Here is a 24,922-nt window from a genome sequence, read left to right on the forward strand (position 1 = left end):
TGTGCTGTCCATAACCTCACAGCTCAGTGGACTGTTTTAATCCCCTGTGTGGTGACCTTGGTGAATGGCCGAGTGTGAGATTGCTTAGACAAACAGTGTGTGCCTCATATTTAACCTCACATCAATGACTTGGGCGCTTTAAACATTCAAAACACTTTATTTATTCCTATAGGTGATCATATTGACTGCTGATACTAAAATTCTTAAGCTATTCCTGAAAAAGTCACAGGCCGTATCTTTTATATGGGTGATGAATGGAACAGGAATAGTATTGCAGAAGTAGCAGGTTCTAAATACCTATTGTCACCATGAAATTGAATTTTTATACATTTAGATTTTTCTGAAGAGTTCATAAATCTATATTTTGAACAAGTATAGTAGGACAGTTCCTTAAAGGGGCTAGACTCAAGTTGGCCATTTTATACTCACTACTGCCACCTCAGGTCATACGTGTAACTGCACCTTCTATATTAAGCTTGTGCATGACGGCACTTCGGACCCGAAGTAGCACGTTTTTAGTGAGAGTGCAGGATTTTAGAGGCAGTTGTGGTGAATAGATCTGGGCTCATTCTACACATTAGGACACTGTTGGAACATGTAGGGGGAGGAAAATACTTAATTTTTAAATTTTTAAACTCCGTATAGTCCCTTTAAGGATTCAGGCCAATAGCAAGGACATTTCTATGATTTCAGAATCGGGCATAATGAAATGAAAATAATGAAATAAACCTCTTAATCCCCACCTGAACCAAGCCCTTTTTCTCCAGTTTGGCTTTAGTCAAATCTAAAAGCTTCTTGAAAAAAAGTGTCAAAATAGCAACAAAAAGAGGCAAATACAAGGATGAAAATGCAACAAAAACGCAAAACAAAAAAAACCCTAAATAAAAAACACTGACAAAAACCCAACCCAAAAGCAATGCTAAAAAAAAGTCCAAAAAGTGATAACAACGCAAGGGGAAAAAAAATCCACTCAGATGAGTTTTGAAGGTCTTAGCTTTCAAATGAGGCGTTACTCTGGCCGATATAGGCTTATGGATTTAAGGTAAAGCTGAACTGGAGAAAATGCACTCGGTTAAGGCGGGGGTTAGGAGGTAAACCCAAAGTAATTTGTCCCCTTACTCTTGAATGGCATCAGTGTTGTGTAAATGACTTCCAAAAGTAACTGGGATCATTTTATGGCAGTACCGAGAAGTTATGAAAGTTTTAGATCTCTGTGAATAGGTTTTCAAATGCCTGTAATTATTGTAATGATTTAGCAGTTCATATTTTAGCCTTCCCTCGAATGCCAATCGCTCTTTTTTGCAGAATCATGCCAGCCTTCATCGGATTGCCTTCAGGTACAGAGAAACATTCCATCTGATAAAAGGGTCTCAGAATTTGGAGTTACCTGACGATGTTTGGGTGGGACAGTTTCTGCAGGAGGCTGATCTCTCGCACGATGCTGTCCTGATCCACGTCGTTTTTGTAAATCTTCACCACCATCACTTTACAACTGGTGCTGTGGACCACCTGGTGCGTACAGCAGGCAAATAAAGACAAACAATCAGCTTCTTTATTGTGACTACGAGCGCGATACAATTACACCGCAGAGACGATATAACCTCATGACAGGCTCCCAATGTCAATACTATCCATTTCTATCAACATTTCCATCCATTGCCAACTCTATGGAAGCTGTAAGTCTTTCATCTTTGCCCCCCCGTATATTGGTTACGCAATCATTTCGGATTTCAGCGCGAGGAAACGTGACCTGTCCGGGTGGTCAAGTCGCAAAGCTGGTGGGCCAATCACGGCACGGCAAGAATGTGCCAATTAGTGAGAGAGACAAAAGCGCTCTGTATGCAACGAACACGTAGGAGTGAGAGGCAGAGAGAGAGAGAGAGAGAGAGAGAGAGAGAGAGAGAGAGAGAGAGAGAGAGAGAGAGAGAGAGAGAGAGAGAGAGAGAGAGAGAGAGAGAGAGAGAGAGAGAGAGAGAGAGAGAGAGAGAGAGAGAGAGAGAGAGAGAGAGAGAGAGAGAGAGAGAGAGAGAGAGAGAGAGAGAGAGGGGTGAGGGAGGGCCGGGCCGACAGTTCACAAGTTCATATTTATTATAATTTCGGAGACTTAAAGGTGCATAATGCAGCTTTTTTATGTGGGAAAAAAAAGTTGATATATGTGTTTGACATTGGAGTAACCCAGCGGCTGTATGAGTGGTCAGTATGGCACCTTTACTTTCCATCACAGTGATCTCTTGGGCGCTTCAGGATCAATTGTTTGAAAGGTTTTCACTGCTGATGGACTCACACCAGAAAGCTTACAAAACAATCCCAGAGACCACCATGATCGAAAGTAAAGGCGCCGTGCTCACCACTCATACAGCCACTAGGGTCAGAACAAGGTCAAATAAGCACAAACATCAACTTTTTTTTATGCATAATGCACCTTTAAAGTCTTTATGTTTTGGAATCTGCTGACCTCTATCTTTCAAACAAGCCCTCGATTTTTTTGTGATCATGTTCTTTTTGTGTGAAAATTCATGGCACCATATGTAGCCTAAATTTATACTTTATACACTATTATTCTTCTGGATTTATCTTTTAATAAGCGGCAATTTAGTTTCACAGAGGGACTTCCGTGTTGTTTACAAGTTCATTTTAACTTGGGGTTTTGCTGCCTATAAAAGTTTGGGAAACCCTAATTTTGGGCAGCCCGATATACTATATGGGCATGTTTATTTTTGTCATGAAAACAATTGTTGATAAAAAAATAAAAAGACAATTCAGTTCAAGCTCCACAACATAATGTCAAAAATAAAACAAAATGAAGAGAAATAGTGCTAAGTCAGGGGAGGCACATTCTTGTTTTATCACTGTATGCAACATCAAATACTTGGGAACATGGATTGTGCTTTGAGAAATTGCTCGTACTTTATAGACTTTGGAGAAGAAGCCGGTGCCGATGAGCTCGGCGGAGAAGTTTTCCCAGAATTCCAGTTTGCGTACGGCGGTGCGGAGCTTCTGCCATCGGTCCACACTGTAGTACTGGTCCGAGGACTCTCCGAACAGAGTGGGACTGGACGGCTCCGAGGACACGTCCACCTCACACATCCTCGAGATGTCCGCTGTGGACGGGAGAGACAACAGAAAACATCAGCTACCGTCCATGTTGAAGTAACAAAGATGAAGTTTTACTTTAAAGGACTTTCCTCAAAATGTGCAGAGCTGCTTGTAATGAGCACAAAAGAAAACTACTCAACATTTAACTCAATTTCAGGACAGCCAACCCCATATTGCCAGGCGTTTTAGATGATTTTTCAAGACCCACATGTTGTATTTTTTTGCTTTAGTGACACCTCAAACATCTGAACAGTGGTTTCCTCCTATAAAACATCAAAAACCGTCTTCTCTCTCGTGTGCGCTGTGATGAAAACCTCCACCGGACGCTACAAGGGCTCAGGGTTAGCATGCTTGTCAGCGGCTTTTTTAGGTCGAACACCTGTCTGCTTCCTTGATCCTCCTCCTCCACCACGATCACCACCATCTCCTCCAACACTCTTACTACGAGAACCACCGCTAAGCAAAACCTGTTCAAGTGTAAGTTGCCTGCATTGTTGCCATTCTCTCTCGATCTTCTCCTTCGCTCGTCGCCATTGTCCTCCCCTCGTCTGAGATCACGGTTATCTAAAGACGTGAAGAGCATCCGGATGCAGCAAGTGGAGGGGCATGTGATCAGTGGAGCTCCAATTCTCCGCAGGAAATGACGTCAGCTCCACTTTTTTAAGCTAATTTCAATAAAACGGCTCCCGTACACGCCACTATCCTTAAGGTTTGGATTAGGATTAGGGTTTGTTTCGATTAGTTTAAGCTAGCACTGTCCTGCAGAGGTGGCGTCATTTCCTGGAGCTTCCTAGAGCTCTTACGCCAAACCGGATGTGCGTCAGCGTCCGCCATGGCAAGTTGCTTCCGAATTGGTCTGTCAGTTAGGAAGTAGTTAGGAAAAGGAGCCTTGATGCTAACTATCATGGCCACTTTAGCATAGGGACCTCTGATGCTAACTAACCGGTGATTAGGAGCTATGTGCCATCCCATAAGCCACTGCGCCAAACCCTCCCACCCCCACCCTCGAGTGTTTCATGCGCAACCACTGTTGATTGACAGGAGCACATTTAATAATAAAAAATAATAATAATAAAAAATTAAGATTCTGCACAACCCCATGAAAGGTTAAGGAGTTAGTTGCTAGTGTTAGGGCTTAGAGGCTACAATTTGATGGTTTCGGACGCAGCCGCAGTTTCTACTTCATGCTGCCTGTGATCGGGCATCCAAAGAGCACTGTTGCCCCCTGCTGACACAATAAAAATAATGTCTACAAGTAAGATCTTTACATAGAAGTTGCATAAGGCTTTACTGCACCATTTCCTACTGAAAAACACTGTTGCTTCAGGGAAGTGTCCTGGCGTTGTCGTCTCTTTTTCGTTTGGTCCTTTCTTATCGTTTTTTTGTTGCCATTTCATCACTTTTGGCGCCTGCATTTTTGTTCCTTTTTTTTGTAGCTTTTTTTGGGTGCTTTTTCATCATGTTTTTGTGGCTCTTTTGATGCTTTTTTAGTTGCGTTTTCATCCTCATCTACGTCTCGTTTTTTGAAGTTTTTCGATTTGAGAAAGGCGAATTGGAGAAAATGTGCTCGTTTAAAGTGGGGGTAAAGAGGTTAAAAAAGAATACATTAGATTTAAACAGAAATGTGAGAAAACAATCAATAACTGAAATAACTGAATTTCACCCTGAAGTACTGCAGTTTGTAATAAAAATATGCATAAATTGAATACTTCCTACATTGGGACATGGCATTATGTGTTGGAATATGGCATTAATATCGTGATACATATTGGATCGCGACAAAAGTGTATCGTCCCAGCCCTACTGTTTTTTCATTGTTTTGGACGGTGTATTCAAGTATAAGCCTATAGGTTTATTGTAACCTTTCATGTGTTTGCAAGAAAAACAGAGAAATTGTGAGAATCTAAAGTTCATAAACATTTGAATGAATTATAAGCAAAACCAACATCTATGTATAGACACAGAGCGTACACAGCCAATTAAACAGTGTCAAACAAAAACAACTTTGCCGCCTATTTATAGATGAACTAATTACTGCTGCACAAAGACACAGCGACAGGCAGAGGACACTTTATGAAATGAAAACACCAAAGCCTCGTTTATGAAAGAGCGGAGGACAAAGGGCCTAATGTGGGGTCCGCTCTTCAGCAGAATGAAGCGCTGCTGCTCACAATGACAGACAAAGCCACTGTATAAAATCATGGGCTTAGAATCAAACATGAAAAGGTGTGATTGAAGAAGCAACATGCAGCGGCCGTAGAGATGAAAATGGGTACGCGGGTGAGACTTACTCTAACTTAAGTATCATCTGCGTACCTACTTTTACCTGAATCATAATGTAACTATACATTTCTGGATGTTGACCTTCTCATACTTCTGTCACCAACAGGATATTGGCAGATTCACATCGCCTCAGTGCCTACGGACCATAGGCCTGTCACGATAACAAAATCTGAAGTTCCATATATCAAAGAAGGAGAATATCGCGATGAATGATATTACTGAAGACCTCTTTATCCTTCAGAAACGATCGCTAAAGCTTAAAAATGACAGAAAAGTTAGTTAAAAAATTACTTTCTCCTAAAAAATCCTACAATGAAACACAACATACTTTGGGGGAAAAATAAAGTACTACAATAGGAATTTGGGGGGAAAAATGCTAATAAATGCAAATGACGATGACAAATGTTGAGCCCATTTAAATGTATTGTTTATCTGCCATTTATTGAATAAGTCAATAGAGTAATCATCCTCCTTGTATCCCTTGATGTGGGGCGCGATGGCTCAGGACGGGTCGCCCAATAACCGAGAGCTTGGCCGTTAGAATCCCAGCTCTAATAGGTGCTTTCTACTATGTGTGCTTCAGAAGTTACTTTGATTCTTCCATCCATTTGTAAAATATAGACACACCAGTGTATCCAAAGCAAATGATATGCTTGACTGTTGGAGCGTTGACATTATTTTCCTGCTTCCATGCCAGTGCATAGTTTGACTTGATTTGTTTGAAAATGCAGTTATATTAAATATTGTAATTTCTACATGGTTCCTTTTCAGCTACATTTTACGTAGCCCCTTAAAGAGTTTACTACTAAACCCTGCACTACATCAGCTTGGGTTAGTGGGTAATCTGACTGTACAACTGAATAATTATTTACCATTTTGCTGATCCCTCTTGTGTTGATGCTCTTACTGCAATATCATTTCCTCCCTGGGACAGTAAAGGTTGAATTCCATTCATCCATCCATCCATTTTCTTCCACTTATCTGTTTCGGGGTCGTGGGGGCAGCTGTTGGATCTGCCCAAATCACACTGCACCAGCCCATTATGGCTCCTCCTGCAGGTGGTGGGTCCACAGAAGGACGGCCTCATGATCTTAACCGGGCCTGTTGGTCTCTCATAAGAGACTTCTGAACCGCTCTTTGTCTGACCCGTCACCTAGGACCTGGTTGCCATGGGAGACCCCACCAGGGTCACGAAGTCCCGGACAACAGCTCCCAGGATCATTCGGGTGCTCAAACCCCTCCACCACGTCAAGGTGGCGGTTCATTCAGTTAATATTTTTGAGAAAATGGTAGATATGACCGCTTTTCTTTCTGTCTGTTTGTCTTATTATAGGTTTTGATTGGAACATGCTGATGGTATCGCTCGTAGTTTACCGATTTCAAGAATTCACATCTATGTGTATATTCTGTCAGTAACAAAGGTTGAGGAGGGTTCCGTGTTCCAAGGGTTGAACTGGGACTCAGCCTGTATCCACTGGTACAGAAGACTCTCACAGCGACAGTTATGGAAATGTGACCTATTTATATACATACTGCGCCCATGTCTAATGAGCGAAACATAATGCATCAAAGAAAATGTCAATCCCCTGTCAAATGCTTAAAACATCAAACCCATAACCTCGTGCCGCTGCGATATTAACGTGAATCTTTTAGCAGTGTTTTTTCGTCACTTCTGCTCTGATTTTGGCGTCTGTTTCTCCTCTGGCTCTGGGCTCTGCTTGAGAGAAGTTTCCACATCGTCAAGATCATCAACACCTTCCTTTGTGCAGATGCAGAAAGCAACAAAAGGCGCCAAGTCTGAGTCACCCACGGTTAGGGCGGCATAGCAGCAGCAGCAGCAGCAAGCACCGGCTACATTTTTGTGCTCGTTCCTCAAAGATGGCGGCTCGGGCGGATGTCGCACTATGCCGGGACTGCGCTGTGAAATTTTTAAAGACGCATTCCAGTCGCGGCGAGGACGTCAGCTCTGATGCAAACTCTCTGATATACAGCTGCCAGTGGGTGAATTCACAGTCAGGTGCGATACCTTCTGGGTCAGTCCAAATGAAGCACTTTCCGTAAATACAGTACGTTTTTTTTTTTTCCTCCACCACTTGTTGTGTTCACATAGTGTTCAGCACGGGCAGCTGGAGCTCCTTCACGGTGAGCAATATGGCCGGGGTTTAGGAGTCAGCGCCAATATCACAATGGTGAGAAAAGACAACAACGCATGGAGATAAGAATGCAGGGTTTATACAGGCAGAAGCAAGTTGAGTCTTTTAACCTCTACCATGAATCTAAATGGATCTTTTTCCTTGCGTTTATGCCATTTACCGCACTTGTCACTTTTCCCCCTTACTCATGTGTTTCCGTCACATTCATGCTACATTTTCATCCTCGTTTTTGTCACTTTTTCAACGCCTTTTTTGTCACTTTTGTCGCTCTTTTATTGCAGCATTTTCAGTCTTGTTTTCGTCTCATTTGTGTCGCTATTTTGACACTTTTTTCAAGGAGCTTTTAGGTTTTGGGTAAAGCCAAATTGCCCAAATACTTAATGGTAAATGGTCTCAACTTATATAGCGCTTTTCAACCTTCATTAGGAACAAAGTGCAGCAAGGAACCGGTCACCCATTCACTCTCTCATTCATACGCCAATGTACGCAGACACTGGAGGTGAGGAGGGCGAAGTGTCTTGCCCAAGGACACAACGACAGTGGGCACCTTCAGGAGCTGGGACTTGAACCCACGACCTTCTGAGACGACCTGTTCTACCATCTGTGTCAGCACTGTATTTTAACGCCAACCATCCATCCATCCATTTTCTTCCGCTTTATCCGGGGCTGGGTTGCGGAGGCAGCAGTCTCAGCAGAGATGCCCAGACTTGTATCCGCAATCTTGTCCTTTCGGTCATTACTCAGATCTCATGACCATAGGTGAGGGTGGGAACGTAGATCGATCGGTAAATCGAGAGCTCTGCCCCGACTCAGCTCCCTCTTCACCACGACAGACCGATACAGCGACCGCATCACTGCTGACGCCGCACCGATCAGTCTGTCGATCTCACGCTCCATCCGTCCCTCACTCGTGAACAAGACCCCGAGATACTTGAACTCCTCCACTTGAGGCAAGGACTCACCACCGACCTGAAGAGGGGAAGCCACCTTTTTCCGGTGGAGAATATTTTAATGCCATAAATGCAGAAAAAAAATCTGCACGTATATTAATTTAGATTAAGATTTGCAAATATTTTATCCAACAGAGGAAAGTGAAATGCACGAAACAGGCAACTTTTGAGCAAAACATTTCAGCCAAAATTGCAACTAAATATGTTTTGAATCATTATTTTGGTATTTTTGATAAACTTTTATAGGCCTTAACATTGGCGGCACATTTCGTCCAGTTCAGCTTTACCCAAATCTAAAAAGCTTCTCGACTGGAACGTACAGCCTTTAGTCCAGTGTGACGGCGCATTTGAAAGCTAAAACTGATCAAACTGATCTAAGATTTATTTCCTTACGTTGTCATCAGTTTTGGTCGCCAGTTTTGACGTGTTGGTGTCGCTATTTTTATGCTTTTTAAAATGTATTTATTAATTTATGTCTCGTTTTTGTCGCTTTTTGTACTAACAATAATGACCAAAATGCAAAAACGTTTCAAAGGAAAGTCCATTATTGCAAAAAGCATGCTCCCCATTTCCTTTAAGGCTTCAGCAGCTAATGGCAGCAATGCCGTATTTATTATTAATAACTTGTTATTATTGTTATAAACATTTTTTGTCTCTGGACACTTATTTTGGTGCTTATGACTTCATCTAAACGGTTCAGTGTCGTGAGTAATATGGTATAAATGTAGTTAGTGGTTCTATAGGTTCTACTGGATGAGAACCATGTTGACCATGAATATCCTTAAGCAAATTACACAAGTGAAAGGTTAGCAGTTAAGTGTCTATTTGCGTAAACCTATAAGTTGGCAGACACATTTGATTGAATACAAAATGGGCGCTCCTTCTCTGTATTTTAGGCATTTGTGAAAACAGCCAAAGTGACTAAGGCTATTCTGGGTCAGCAATCATTCCAAATCGCATCTCATCTCTCCCTGTCTCACTCCTTTCCTCCCTTTTCCGCCTTTATTTGACAGTGCTAAAATGCTCGTCCAGCGCAGACAGATCGGAGGAAGGCAGAGTGACAAGCGTTCGCGCAGACAGAGCTGATTGTTTGCGGTCGCGGAGGAGACAAAAGCGTTTTTGAACAGGCTGATGTTTGATGGACAGGCCACTGCAGACTGTGTGGAGTGACAGTGAGTGCTTCCCACTGGCGTCACTCAGCAGCTTTGTCCAGGAAAACAAAACAAACAAAAAAATGACAGAGACGTGGAAGTGGGTCAGGATCACCCCCTCGAGTTGAAAATGGTGATGACGACTAAAGACATTTGGGGATAATTTTCCAAACTCGAGAGAGACAAGAGAAGTCACGGACACGAATAGAAGAGTTTGTTCGTCAAGGAGACACCCAGGACATATCTTTCTGTGGAGTTTGGGACCATTCTGTGAGGAGTTTGCAATCTCAAAACATCAAAGAGGGACATTGTGTTTTTTGCATGTATTTGGTATTAATCTCAAACACATCTTTATCACTGACCTACACTTTGTTGGTTAGAAAGTGTAATTTTGATCTAAAACTGCCCATACAAAATATCCTGTAGTTTCCGTTCCTGATATTTACAACAACAAAAAAACACTAAGGTTAAGGTATACTTTATTCTCCCCCTAGGGAAATTTGTCCTCTGCATTTGAGAGCAGATTAACCCATTATACATGTTTTTAGTGGTAGGGGAAACCTGAGAACATGCAAAGTCCACAGAGAAAGGGGATAAAACCTTCCAGCTGTGAAGCACGAGCACTAACCACTGTGGTTCCTCCCATCCCACGTGCTCCCCTTCACTTCATAGCTGTTTCAGTAAAGAGTAAAAAAAAAAGCTAGCAGCTCGAGTAACAACACTAGGGATGAGGGAACAACTTTGTAACAGTGAAAAGCTCTAAAAAAGTCATAATATCCTCCATTTTTAGATACAAGCCCCTGGCAAATTCTCCTGGCCAAGATTGTGCACACTGGAGAAGGATCCCAAAAGCCTAGTTTCCCTAGAATGGAAGCAATAAAGTCTAGAACAGTGGTTTTCAAACTGTGGTCCGTGTCCCTGGTGGCACTTGGACATCCTCAGGTGATACATCTGCAGTTTTAGACTATTTATCAGAGCCTTGCGCATCTTATTAAGTGCTACTATTTATCCCACTGTGAGTTAAACACTGTTCATCTCCTGAATGTAACAATGGTCCAGTATTAAAGCAGTACTAAGTAACGTGTTTACCTTAATAAATCGAAGTCCCTGTGGGGGTAATACAAGTGTTTATTGGATGATTGGAGGGTCTTTCATCTCCCCCTGGTGTCTCTGGACAGAAAACCAGGTTTGCAACTTGACTGCCACTGGACCGGAGCCACCAATACACACTAATGGAATCACGAAGAAGAAGCTAACATGCTAACGGGTGAAGCTAACTGCGGGCTAACGTCACTTTAAACAGTATTTACAGCCAAGTTTGAGTGAAAAAAAATATTTCCATTGTGTAATTGGATGTACAATATCCCTCTGTCCCTTCGCCTTTTCTGTCAGCGTAGTATTTACTCTCCAAGACAATTAATAAGTGAAAAAATCGCAACTTGCTACGACACCTGCAGTTGCGCTCGTGGCCTCTAGGGGCAAGAGTTACTTAGTACTGCGTTAAGGAGCACAGGGGCAAACTCCACACCGCAGAATCGTGATCAGAACACCAGCACGTGCTCCTCCCACAACCCCGCCCCCTACAGTAGCGGAAAATATTCCAGTCTGGTACAAGAGGTAACGCTTGGGGAGGGACCACTGCCATGGGAGTCAAGTCAAATGACGCTCCTCTGAATTCTTGCTTTTGTCTTGGTTCATACCCAGAAAATGCTCGGTTTGGAACTGCCCACACTCAAAATTACCGCATCAGACACAACACGTTTGAATAAATGGTAGAAAATCTCTAAATTATACACACGGACACAAACACCTTGTCATGGAGGAACTCGATGTGCTCAAGGGTGGCCACGTCTCGCCTGCACCTCGCTCCCGTCTTGAAACTGATGTGAAAAATGCAATGCTTTCCATTTAAAACGCCGCATCCTAATCTTTTCGCGGTCAAGAGCCAAGCGCGGTGATTACGGACAAGCGTCTGGGAGCTGCTTCAAGTGTAAAGTATGCGGACGGTGAACAGCCCTGCAATTTAAAACAAACCCACGGCCGCTGTGCTTCGACCGCGGTCTAAATGTACCAAAGCCGGGCGTTTAAAGAGGAAAGCCGCGGTTACAGCTAATGCTCCATGGATTTTACACAGTGACGTGGGGCTGTGTCAATGCTTTGTTGGTCAATGAGACAACAAAGCAGCAATAAAGGACAGACAGACTCAGGCATAGCTGTGGTCTCTCTCTGGTAGAGAATGGGCAACTGTTACACCACAACAATACGTAATCAATTTTTTCCCCCCTTAACCTCTTAACCCACTTTAACCAAGCACATTTTCTTCTGTTTGGCTTTACCCAAATCGAAAAAGCTTGTTGAAAAAAGGCGTCAAAATAGCAACAGAGATTAGACGAAAACAAGGATGAAAATGCAACAAAAAACGTGACGGAAAGGGGACAAAAATGTGTGGTGAAAACACAACAAAAAAGTGACAAAAAGCGATGTGGCAAATGTGGCAAAAATGTCACGAAAACCCGCCAAAAAAAGCAATGGAAAAAATTGTCCAAAAAGTTAGTTTTATGGGTCTTAGCTTTCAAATGAGGCGTTACACTGGCCTATAGGCCTTATGGATTTGGGTAAAGCTGAACTGTAGAAAATGCATTTTATTGTAGGATATTTTATAGGCACCTAATTTTTAAAGGAACAGGCCACTGTTTTTACACACTGAGATATGTTCTTACCTGAGCTTAGACGAGTTCATGCGTACCTTTCTGGTATTTGTGCGTGCGCTCAGTCACCCAAAACAACCAAAATATTGTTAGCATTTGGCCCCTCCCAACATAATCCTATGGCTCCAAACGGGGTGAAGTTAGAAGCGACCAAGCTCTTCCACGGGCACGCACAAAGACCAGACAGGTACGCATCAGCTCGTCTAAGCTCAGGTAAGAACATATCACAGTATGGAAAAACAATGGCCTGTTCCTTTAACCTGTTTAGTCCAAATGTGACGGAATTTTTTTTTTTTAACCGTCATGGCCGTCCTTCAGAGTCAGTATGTGACGATGAAGGCAAAACCCTTTGCATTACATATTGACTGATTGGGCCAACCATACACAACATCAACAAATCATAATACAATGCAAACTACACACATCAGGCTGATTTCTTCACAAATGACTATTTTTACAAAATACTTTCATGAGGCAAAAAGATTGTTTCCCTACAACAAGAAAAAATGTCAGTTAGGTATACACAAGACAAAGTACTTTTTGAACAACGTTTTTTCTGTCATTTTTAAACTTTAGAGTTTGTTTCTGAGGCATAAAAAGGTCTTTACTACGATCGTTTATCGCAATATTTTCCTACCATATATCGAACTTCAGACTTTGTCATCTTTACAGGCCTATGTTAGTTACCATCCTGGACTTGATTAAACGAAACACTCATTTTGAATATCATTTGAAATAAGATTTTGTGTACCAAAATGCAAATTATGTTACAACCAATCCCAGTCTCAAGAAATCAAACCCATGACATTCTTGCTGCTGCACACACAGCATCTTCTTAGAGGACAGAGCTTGATGCAAATGACTTAAGCTGGAAAAGAGATGCATCTCTTACTCAGGTCTGTATCGATTGTCGCTCCCACATAATGACGCTGGAAATCGCTGTTACCCAGAATTTCATTGATGTTATCCACCCCCCAAAAAAATCAAAGAGCAAGATCTAATTTGCAGGGCGGGTTTTAAATAGAGAAGGCCCTTATGTGCGGCGCTGCCCGAGGCTGCGGGCTGCGAAAGCGAAATCAATCATTTTAACACGCATTACAAAACACTGACCTCCCTGACACCGCAGAGAGAGACGTGTGCAGCCTCACTCTGCATAAGCAAAGTACAGAGGCGCTGAATAATACGGACAAATGCTTTGAAACCCAAGCATTTGTGTGAAATGAAAATATGGAATCAATGGAGTAGCTGTTTAACTTTCTATTTTAAACACATCCAAGCATTAACGTTGGACAGAAGACTAAAATATGAATAGAAAAAGTGCATAATTCACTGCATATGATTTCCCTCATTCAAACCGTGCTCCGACTGTAATCCAGATACCTTCTTATTATCACCTAACACAGCATTATCCTTTATAGGAGATAATAAAAAAAGGTCATGACCCTGCAGTCCCAGCAGCCAGTAATGCAATCACAGCTCTCCCAGGCTCTCTGCCGGCTCCTGTTACCTGCACCTGCCGGGGCAAAAGCCGCCTGCAGCCTGGGAAATGGGTTACAGACGAGCTGCAGTCAGCGGGGAACCTCCACTTGAAATGATGTCGTCTGCAAATAACAAATTATCATGCTTCCAGGGAATCTTATTACAAACAGACTTCTGCACAAACATGTCTTGAAATGCATGGTATTCTCTCGGGGTGCACCAATTGATCGGATACTGGTATTGGATATCGGAGCCGATACTAGAAATATATCAGGATCAGACACATGTGTCTCAACAAGTGTTATGATCAGATCATTTCATGGGAATCGTTATGAATGCAACCTAAAGCCTGTCTTATAGAGAAGGATATTCAGTGTAGAAAAGTCCAGTGATCATTGTTTGAGGTTTCTCTATTAGTTTATTCATCAATGTCACTGATCTGTAACATCTCGTTCGCAACAAAAGATCAGACTTTATTGATCTCAAACTGGAGAAAAGAGGGACATTTGCTTTTACTCTCATAGAACAGACCACCTTTAAGAAAGATACTCAAACCCCCAGTATCGGTATCAGTATCGGGGGAAAAAAAGCTGGATCAGTGTATTTCTAGTATTCCCATATAAGTTTGATATTTTAGTCTTTACATCAAACAATGATATGGGACATTTGTTACAACTGTGAACTCTGAACTTAATCTTGATTTTTCAAAGAGTGGTCATTGTTGAGATTTTAAGTTTGTTCCCCCGTTCCCTTTACAATGCTTATTTCATGACTTTTGTCACCTTTGTGCCCTTACAATACTGTAGTTTAAGACCATTTTCTCAACATGAGGTTTTCTTTACACTCTATCTCCACTTTAGAAGCGTTAAGCTCCTACAGACTCCAAACTACCAATATTTTGAAGGATTATTCACATGGATTTCTAAAAATATGTAAATGGTAAATGGTCACATTTATATAGCTCCTTTCAACCTGCTTTAGGCTCTCGAAGTCAAAGAACCAGTCACCCATTCACTCTCTCGTTCATACACCAGTGTACGCAGACACTGGAGGCAAGGAGGGTGAAGTGTCTTGCTCAAGGACACAACGACAGTGTGCACATGCAGGATTTGAACCACCGATCCTCCGATCAGAAGACCCATTGCTCTACTCTCTGTTGCCCCGAATATATAGACAAAAGTTCCAAAAACCTCTCTGAAAAAAATCTTTGTAACTAATATTTTTAAAACAATTTATACATTTTTAGATTTCTTGATTTCTTTTATTTTATATATTTATTCTTCTGGACCACAACATGACATAAAACTTACATTTTTTCTTCATAATTGTATTGTAATTTAGAGCAAACATTTCAAATTGAAATCTACAATTTTGGTTTTGTTTCCCGTTGCACATTGCAAACCTTGTCACTTCGAAGAAACATTGCCACTGGCCCGAAATTGTTCAAGTTCAACCTGTACTTTACAGGTTGTACATTTGCTCTTGGGTAAGTGTTCCCTGATTCCAGTCACAAGACTATGTGGAAGATTGCGACAGAAACTGCAGCAGAAAGACCTTAAACATTCCTTACGTTCATTGTGCAATTTCTTTGCTGTTGAAACTCACACAGGAGCAAGTCGAAAGGAAAGTCCTATAGAGTCCAAGTGAGCAACTGCTACAAGCGCATCACCCGTCAATTTGATTTGACCTTTATCGAAGTAAGGAAGGTTCCATCATCAGGCAATTATGCTCGAAGACAATGTACAATTTCACCACAGCTCCTTCCATCAATCAACTCTGCTGCTAAGTATCACTAAAGAGAACGGACATCCACGTGCTGCAGGAGCACGTTTTAGTCCGAGCTGAAGCCTTTGACCTGGTCTGGGAGGTAACAGCCGTAAACGGAGAGGACGGGCTTCATAATGCATGGCCTTCCCCTGTCCATCCGCTCCGTTGGCCTCACTTTGCCCGAGCTCATTTTACATTGCGCTTTGTTGGCCATTTCATCCACTTTAAACAGACTATAATTCATATACCAAATTATATATCGGCCGGCCTATATATCGGGCCGATATTTGGGGATTTTACAATATATCGGCCAGTCTAGTGCCGATATTTCCGGGACCGAAAATGATAGACTTCCTCAGGGGAGGTGAGAAACATCCCAATGAAAATTGGTCAGCTTCAAGTTTGTTAAACACAAGTTTCACTAAACCTCCATCAATATGGACATGCTGCATGTCATTTTGAAGTGCAGAAGCTGGAGAATTCAATCACTGAGTTAGTTTTAATCTTCACTATTGTATTTTGGATCGCGTGCAAAATGATGCGGCTAGTAACAACATGCTATGATTGGGTCACCTTAAGTAATAAAATAAAATCAGCCAGGGCTGGAGTGGCCATGCATTTGTTTTTACAGGATTATTGACCAGAAATCGGAAAAATATCGGTCAAAAATATCAGCCGAGCAGATTGGCATCAGCCAAATAACAACCCAAAATATTGGCATCGGCCTTAGAAAAACCCATATCGGTCGGTCTCTAACACAGACAGCAATTTTTCACTCCTTTTAACCGTTTTCTGGCAGACTATGAACTTATTTATCACACACAAATAAAGTCAAGTCTAAATTGGGTCCATATGGATGATTTTTCAGCAGATTGTTCAGTAGAAGAAAAAACAGTCATAGCTAGCGTTAGCATGTTGTTGGGTAGAAATGTATATTCATAATTCAGCATTTGTTAAAGTAGTTTTGGAGTAATAATAGAAGGTTTTGATTTTTCTCCTCTTTGTTTTGCCCCTCAACTGCTTCAAACATGGGCGATCCTAGAGATGCCGTCTCATGTTTATATCGATAAACAACAGCTTCTGTGTAATATCTAACTGGACAGTGTCAGTCATGTTTACGTGCTGTGCCGTGTGGTTTAAACCAACATGTGGAAATGTGGCCGTGAAAGGGAGGAAAAACGTCATCTTGGTTTGGGAGCTACAAAGTGATTGCATAAGAGAGGAGGCCACTGGGCAATGCCACTTAAATCATAGTGTCATCCTGGTATTAAAATATTACATTTACTTGTGCAAAGAAAATAATTTATTGCAAAGTTGAAGGTCAACATGACTTTCTTGTCGCATGCAACCCGTTATCTTGGTTTGGACTGTCGAGCTGGAGGATTTAGCCGAGATCACCAAATACCATCATAATAGGGATCACTGTAAACAACCCTGGATGAAATATGACTTTTTTCCCCCTGCTCATTAGAAATTGATAAGTGAAAACGCAGACTCCTCACCGATGCCACTGTATCGACAGTTTTTCTAAACCATGACTTGACTAGAAGAGGCATGTTATCGCTACGTTTGCATAAGTACAAAGAATTTGCAAGTAAAATCTTATTACTAGTACTCGAAGGGCCAGTCCTGGGATGATCCATGAAATTGCAACACTTAAGGCGAGACACTGCAGGTGAATAGGGAAAAAAAAAAAAAGTAGAGATATCAATTTGAAACTTTTGCTGAACATTACAGATATAAATATGAGAAAAAAATGTATTGCATTTTTTCTGTCATTTTATGTTTTCACAAAAAAATAAGGCATTTTGAGCATTAAAATGGCCAAAATTGCCTATATGTTGGGCAACGAAATCAAAATAATGAATTGAGCCAGATTAAATTTTATGGTTTTATTTTATTGACGTATTAGTAACTAAGATTTTTTCAGAGGGGATTTTGGATATTTTGTTTAGTTTTTCAATAAACTAATCATCAGTGAAAAAATCTGTAAAAACTCAAATTTCGCCTGTTTTTTTGGTTTCAAAGCTGAATAAATCAGGCTTGGAATTAGATATTAAAAAATCCCTCGGAAAAAACCTTCAAAATATTGTTAGGTCTCAGAGTGGAAAGTTTGGAGTCTTTTGGAGCGACTATAAGGGCTCAGGCTCTGCCCGAGTGCGGCTTCTCTCATTCAGAGAAAACCAGCCCTGAAGTTTTGTAGCGAGTGCGCATGCGCGGCCCGTTCTTCGACTTTTCCGCACCAGCGTCTCGTAGGAGGAAAAACACCCTATTTGGGTGAAAGCGTCATCACGAGGGCCCGTAGCAGGACACGTGGATGTAAAATCTGTCAATATTTATGAATGAATACCCGCTTGAAAGACGGCGTTTCTAGCAGAGCAGCAGCTACTTCCGGGTTGCCCCCACCTCGCAGACGGACAAAACATCATAAAATAAACATCATGCGGGGTGAGTTTTGTCATTTTTATACTCTGACATGAAAACTAAGATGTAAAGGGAGGAAAATAGATAAAAATCTCCACTTCGACCACTACGTGAAAAATCAATACTTTCACCTGCCGTGTCTCGCCTTAACAAAGGTAGCAGCAAGTCACATTTAATGAGTTTTAATCCCCAAATAGTCTGAACGTAGCCTTTGTCTCCCAGGCAGTGTATGTATTGGCTTGCATATCAGTATGACGGACAACAGGTTATTTATCTCTCTTCAAGTGGAAGCAAAGCCAAACTTCAAAAGTGCGATGTTTCCGGGTCCCCGCATGTAATAAATAAACTTCTGCTCCATAAGACAACCAGACTCTCATCCATCCTCTCGGACATTATTGTTTTTTTCTCTTACACATTCACTGTCGCGTCACTTGTTTTTAAGTCTGGGCACGGCCTGTTGCACTAAACATATAGGCTCCTGCGGGTAACGGAGCATGCAAACTCCTTTCACGGCTGCATAAAACATTCAGTGAAGTCCGTCACTCGATCGGGTCATCAAACATTCAGCCTGTGTTCGCAAATACAGTATGTCCCATTTGACTTGAACATGCCCTCGGCGCCGGTTCGGCAGTGCCACAGAGGGGGCCGATTGTAAAAAAAAAAAAGCGTTCTCATTATTAAAACAGTGAACAGGCTCCTTCACTGTAACTGTAACCGCGGCGTATCCGCATAGATGTACACACCTGAGGAGATGAAGCTAGCGGGCCGTGTGAGAGGTAAACAAGCGTCTGGATTACACCGTCGGATTTCAGTGTGTCACATTTGAAAGCGTAATGTCATACAAAACCAAACCTGACTTGAGTGTTTCATTTATGCCCATCTCTCAGAATCCCGCTTTATCAATTCATCTCCCTCGTCCGTGCTCAAAACGCCAGCCCACACTCGTCGCACAGAGAATCCACGAAGCTTCTCACCAAACTGTTCCCTGCACCGATAGACAATTCCCCATCAAATTGTGTCAAAACAAGACTTAAAAATGAGTATATCAGGACAAAATCAAGGCTAAAATGTAACTAAATTGGGAAAATTGTCTGTTTTTGGGTATCATTTGATGATTCAACAGATATGATGCCCAGGGAGGGATTGGGGAAAAGAAATGGGGGGGAAAATGTGCTATGCCTGTATACTATACTGGAAAAATTGTAAATTGCAATAATGGCATCGCACCAATAAAAAGTTGATCAAAAACAAAAAACTAAATTGGGAAAATTGTGACTGAAACTGATAATTTAGCGATATACTTCTCAAAATGCTAGTCTATTCTCAAATGTTATAAACCTCAGATGTGTTTGCAATGTTTCAAAATAGTTTAAAAATGGCAAGAATTGTCACAACGGAAAACCTTCGTCAGGATAAAAACACATTTCCCCCCCGTTTCTGAACAGCTCTGCCCTAACCAAGCTCTCTAATGCGGCAGAGATGGAACTGCCCGTGGCCGCGAGCCGCTGAAAAGGCCAACAGTAAACAACACGGCACTTCGGAGAATGGTGAGTGGGCCGCGGATAGTTCAGGGAGGTCAGGATTTTTCAGCGCCTGCAGACACAACAACAGGCACATTCAGTGGACGGGGCAGTGGGGGGGAAATGTCTCATCACAGAGCTGTTTACAAAGATGCAAGGCTACTTCTAAACGGCTACAACAGGAATACATTGTTTTAATGCGAGACGACAGAAAGACACCCCACAGATACACTGCATTCAACATCGCAGTTGCTTCTCGTTGGTTTTGCAAGCTATTTCTTGCTCCGGCATAATGACTAAGTTCTATTTTGTGGTGAGAGAGTTTCCAGGAAGTGAACTGCTCTGGTTTCTGAACTCTCCGAGGATGGAAAGCCTGTGCTTCCTCTGCCGTCAGACTCTCTCCGTCTCTCTCTCTCTGAAGGATGTGCTGGCTGACTGAGGTGCTGCCGGTTACACCCAAACCACAAGGTAAAGCACAAGGTTTGCCATACACGCCACGGTTTGTGCAGAGGGGAAGGAAAAGCTTTGCGAGGTTTTGACAGGGAGGATAAAAATACACTCTCTCTTGAAAGATTAAGCTTTAGGTCTAGGTTTAGCAACACTATGGGCCAGATCTTGTGGTTCATAGCGCAGGCTGTAGAGAAGACGAGGACGCAGACGGGTGGAGCTCCTTGCAATCTTCAGTGTCATACCTGGCGCAAAAAGTGGGCCGGACAGGAGGAGGGGACAGACTTGCATTGCGATGTTGTGGTGCCGCCCCCTCCCCATGCTTTCCCCAGACCTGCGGAAGGCGGTGGTTTGCAGGGAGGGGTTCTCCTGTAAACGCGTAACATGCATGATGCAGCGCGCAATGTTTAATAAAGATAAAAGAAATAAAACTGTCCCTCCGCTGCTGCAGCCACTCACTGCAGGTCCAAGATGAGCGGGCGGGACAGAGAGGCAGCAGCCTCGCGCTGGACACCGTTCGAATGCGCAAAGTTACGAAATGTACAGGATTTAATTGATCAGAAACTGTTCGGCTGCAGAGGAGTTGCAGAGTTATGCAGCAGTTGCAAGAAAACTGTAGCGTATTGGAACATTTGCGCTACAGCTGCAGGATTCTTGGAGCGGCTGAAAAAAAAAGTTGCAATGCGCGTCTTCCTTTTGGACTGAGCTGTGGCTACACACGGAGCATCATCAGGAGGTAAAGACTGACACACGATGGAAATGTCTCCTTAAAACACAGATTAGACCTGGTGTTGTGGCTCTTGAAGGCGTGTGTGGTTTATTTATGGAAAACTGTTGTTGTTTTGGTGTTAGGGGGGTGCGCGTTGATCTACAGTATCAAAGTAAGCCCGTGCGTAACCGACGCTCAAACAGACTTTTCAAATTTTCGCTGCGCCACATGCAAGTTCGCGCGTGTACTATGTTGCGTTTAGAGTTGCGCACGGACTGCGCCATTCACAAGATCTGGCCCTATGTGTCCAAAGAATGAGATCAGCTGACAACTTGAACATCCTGAACGACCAGGTTACTCCATCAATGGGCTTCTTCTTCCCTGATGGCACGGGCATATTCCAAAAGGGCCATACCAGGAGAGTGGTTCAGGGAGCATGAGACAACAGAGGCCAGATCTTAACTCCACTGACGATCTTTGCGATGCCGATATGCATATTTTTGACTGATTTTTCCAAAGGTCTGGTCTATAATCATGTAAAAACATAAATACTTGGCCACAGCTGACTCAATAAACCGTCCCCGTCCCTTTGATTAGCTGCCGTTAGCATTAGCATACTGTTGCTGATCAAACATTAAACTATATTGGCTGAGGTTTAGTTGGTGAAAGTATTATTATTTTTTTTGATCAACTTTTTATTAGTATAGTATACAGGCATAGCACTTTTTTTTCCCCACCATTTCTTTTCCCCAATCCCTCTTGAGATGGGCATCATATCTGTTGAATCATCAAATGATACCCAAAAACAGATACACTGAAGGCAATTCCTTAAGGAAAGATCAAAACAGAACAAATGGAAATGAGAGCAAAAGAGAAAGAAAAGACAAAAAAAATAGAATAATATTAAAATAGAATAAAATAGAATATGACCCTGTCCAGGATATACAACCACAAGTGCATTGATATGTTATTTGAAATACAAAGTGCTAATTTCCTTCGTCAAAAGACATCTGCGGAAATAGCAAAATATACATAAATATGTACAATATGTAGAAACTATTCACAACAGGATACATACAATTATGTACAATGTACAATAGTATACAGGCAGAAAAAGGACCAAAAAAATCAAATGCAGTTTCTATTCCACAACCAGTGTAGACAGTAGGTTGGACCAACAAGTAATATTTTCAGTTTTTGCTCCGTGGATTCGAGCTGGTGAAAACTGGTTGGTGAAACTTGTGTTTAAAGTGATAGTCTGTAAGTTTGCAACGTGGGGAGAGATGGAGTGAAATTTGAAACAATCAAATTCCTCCCCTTTTCAATCAGAAAGCCCTTCTTAGTTTGCAAAATGAGGAGAGCAAGAACAGAATTTTTAAAAGTAAACGATCAAGCTCCTCCCCCTCCTCTCCTGGTTGGACCTGACAGGCTGGTTCACAGGAAAACCTCGTCTCATTGGTCAGCGCGGGAGGGTACTAGACTGATTAGTTGATTAGAAACGGGAAGGAGGGACTTTGCAAAAAACAATGTATCTATTATCACATACTTTACATAAAGATGTGGTCAGTTTTGCGCATTTTATAAAATTTGTAAACAATTTAGACTTCCAGACTATCACTTTAAGAAACTTGTAGCTAACAAATTTTCATCGCAATGTTTCTTTGTTCCCCTGAAGCCAAGAAAGTTGTGGGAGGACTTGTTTTAGAGACCTGACTCAGCTCTTCCAAATGCAAAAATAGGCCAACAGCTGATATTGTAAAATCCCCAAATATCGGCCTCTACTAAAAGGTCTTCAATAATATCGTTTATCGCGATACATTCCTGTCTCAAAAATCCAAACATCAAACCTCACCTCCAAAGTGGTCACACTCTCCCATCATCAGTACAACATCTTGGTCAAAAATGAATGCAACACTGGATCTTTTGACATTGCAGAAGCTGACACTGAAACAGCGTTTGAGCAACCTTTGTTTGGTGGGGTATTGTAGTCTTCACAAATTGAAAAGTTCTCAAAGCCATGTATGCTCAAGTATTTATAAACTCTTACACTCACAGTCACAGAACTATGGTCAGTAGTTAGTTACCACAGAGCTGATAGCCTCCATTGTGCAATTCACTCTGAATAGTTAGATTTTTTCAAAAGGTCTATGTGAAAATTAATGGGAATTTGACTTTATGAACCATATCATTTACAGCAGGGGTGTCCAAAGTGCGGCCCGGGGGCCAAGTGCGGCCCTCAGACCAATTTATGGTGGCCCTCGGCCTCTTGCTGTATCGGTACACATTATACAATTGTAACCTAACAACTAACATTTTATTGTGAGACAGAGCTGGCATGAAGGTTTTAAGCTTAAATAGAGGTATGGGGCACAATTTAAACCTCTGCTAGTCGAAGGTTTTGCGACACTAACTACTGATCTACGGGCCCTTCACCCCGTGTACACTTCAATATGCGGCCTCTCATGAAAAAAGTTTGGACACCCCTGATCCACAGGGTGAAGGTTTGGCAGGACTGTTGACCTCCAATCCAGAAAAACGGAATTTGCAAATATAAAAAAAATGATGCAAACAATCTAGGGCATACAATCATTTTCTAAACTACACTTCTCAATCTCAACCACAACAACAATTACAAAATTAACCCTCTTTTACTCCTCCGACTGCAGTGACTCAGACAACAGCTCTATATAGCCCCGGGCGTCAGTCTCTTTATGGAGACCACACAGATGGCACGGTTCGTTCTATAGTCTCTCTGCACACAGGCACAGGAGCAGCGCGGTGTTTCAGGCATTTAGCACAGTCTAAGTAAATACAAGAGGGCCCAATGACGACCTTCACAGCTATCACAACACCATCTGAGATAAGAACAAGTGCGTTTACAAAATCAACACGAAACAACCTTGTTCAGGACGGCCTCTGGAACATTACACTGCAATAATACTGTAGGTTGGACGCACCTGTTTAGTTTGTTGTTCTTTGTATTGCCTTGCTTTTGGCTCGACACTTTGGGGAGAGTTTAGAGCCTGATTAAAGACTTTGAACTCTGACATGGCATTTCCTCCAAGTGGACCAAGAAGATCGCAACAAATTGCTCTAAAGCAGGGGTAGGCAACATCCGGCCCTCCGGCACAGAACCTCTGGCCCTCAAGATGATTTTGAGAAACACTACTACACAAATCACAGAGCACTTTTAACATTATTAGAGTTAAATGGGAGAAAAAAGGTAGTAATACTGTCATTACACCCAATTAGGTCAAAATACTGGCATGTGAAAGAAGAACGCTGGAAAAAGAATAATCATTTTAAGGAAGAAATGACATAAATCTACTTGAATTAAGAGATTAAATCTAAGGTTTGAGTAGATTTGGTCTGGTCTTAGATGAGATAAAACCTCTAGTAGTAGTTATTCTCTTAGTTCAGATAATGCTGTGTCATTTCAAGTGAAAAAACATTTATTTTTCTGATTCCAAGTGGGTTTTATTCTTGTTCCATTGGCGCTAGCGTTTGTATCTTGGATTAGTTCAAACCGACTCAAATTCAACATTGAAGAACTCTAATTCAAGCAATTTTAAGTCATTTGTCTCATGATGGTATTTTTTTCCAGTGTTGTGCTTTACTTTGGGCTAATAATCAGTGGCTTTGGCCCTCGGTCTATTTACAATAAAGAAAATCGGCCCCCCGCCAAGAAACCTTGCCTACCCCTGCTCTAAAGTATCCCCCGATGTGCAACACCTACAATGATGAAAAAGATGAGAAAGACGGAACAACAAACTAAGACTTCTGAGCACCGTGAAATCAAAGCCACATAGTATTTCAACAAGGCTGAAACAGAACTTTGCGCTGGCATCAGGCTGAAAACAGCGAACATGTAAAATTGCATTAACTACTTTCAGCTATAGCAGCGATGGTGCCGCTAGGACTGGGCAGTTAATCTCTATTTTGGCCAATCTCTAATTGTCACGGGAGTTTATAATGGTCAGGTTTACAGCCATTTCTTTGGCAGAAACAGCATTTTGATGAGACAATGGAGGATTTTTGTGTGTTAAATTAAACTGGAGGAAAGCATTTGGTTTCATTTGAGCTCAGGTTTTTATAAACTACAAAAGTATGTCTAAGTTCATGACTCAGCTACACATGTAAAGAACAGGCCTGAGCTCAAACCACGGCCAACCATCAACCTCATATCGAAATCTTATAAAACCATTACCTACGTTCAGCTGTACAGTTTAAAACAA

The 24,922-nt window shown here is 41.9% G+C and overlaps 1 protein-coding gene across 3 annotated transcripts in view; it reads right to left on the reverse strand.

Annotated features, from left to right (window-relative positions):
* Positions 1–24,922, reverse strand: part of LOC306972106 (dual specificity testis-specific protein kinase 1) — a 49,801-nt gene that overhangs the window by 17,268 nt on the left and 7,611 nt on the right. For all 3 annotated transcript variants that reach the window (XM_079568588.1, XM_079568586.1, XM_079568587.1), the window contains 2 exons: positions 2,908–3,101; positions 1,388–1,509 (listed from right to left, as the gene is read on the reverse strand). In XM_079568588.1, coding sequence (XP_079424714.1) covers positions 1,388–1,509; positions 2,908–3,087 — 302 coding nt within the window. In that variant the 5' untranslated portion in view covers positions 3,088–3,101. The remainder of the gene's footprint in view (positions 1–1,387; positions 1,510–2,907; positions 3,102–24,922) is intronic.

This window comes from Gobius niger (genome assembly GCF_951799975.1).
Source record: "Gobius niger genome assembly, chromosome: 1".
NCBI lineage: Eukaryota > Metazoa > Chordata > Actinopteri > Gobiiformes > Gobiidae > Gobius > Gobius niger.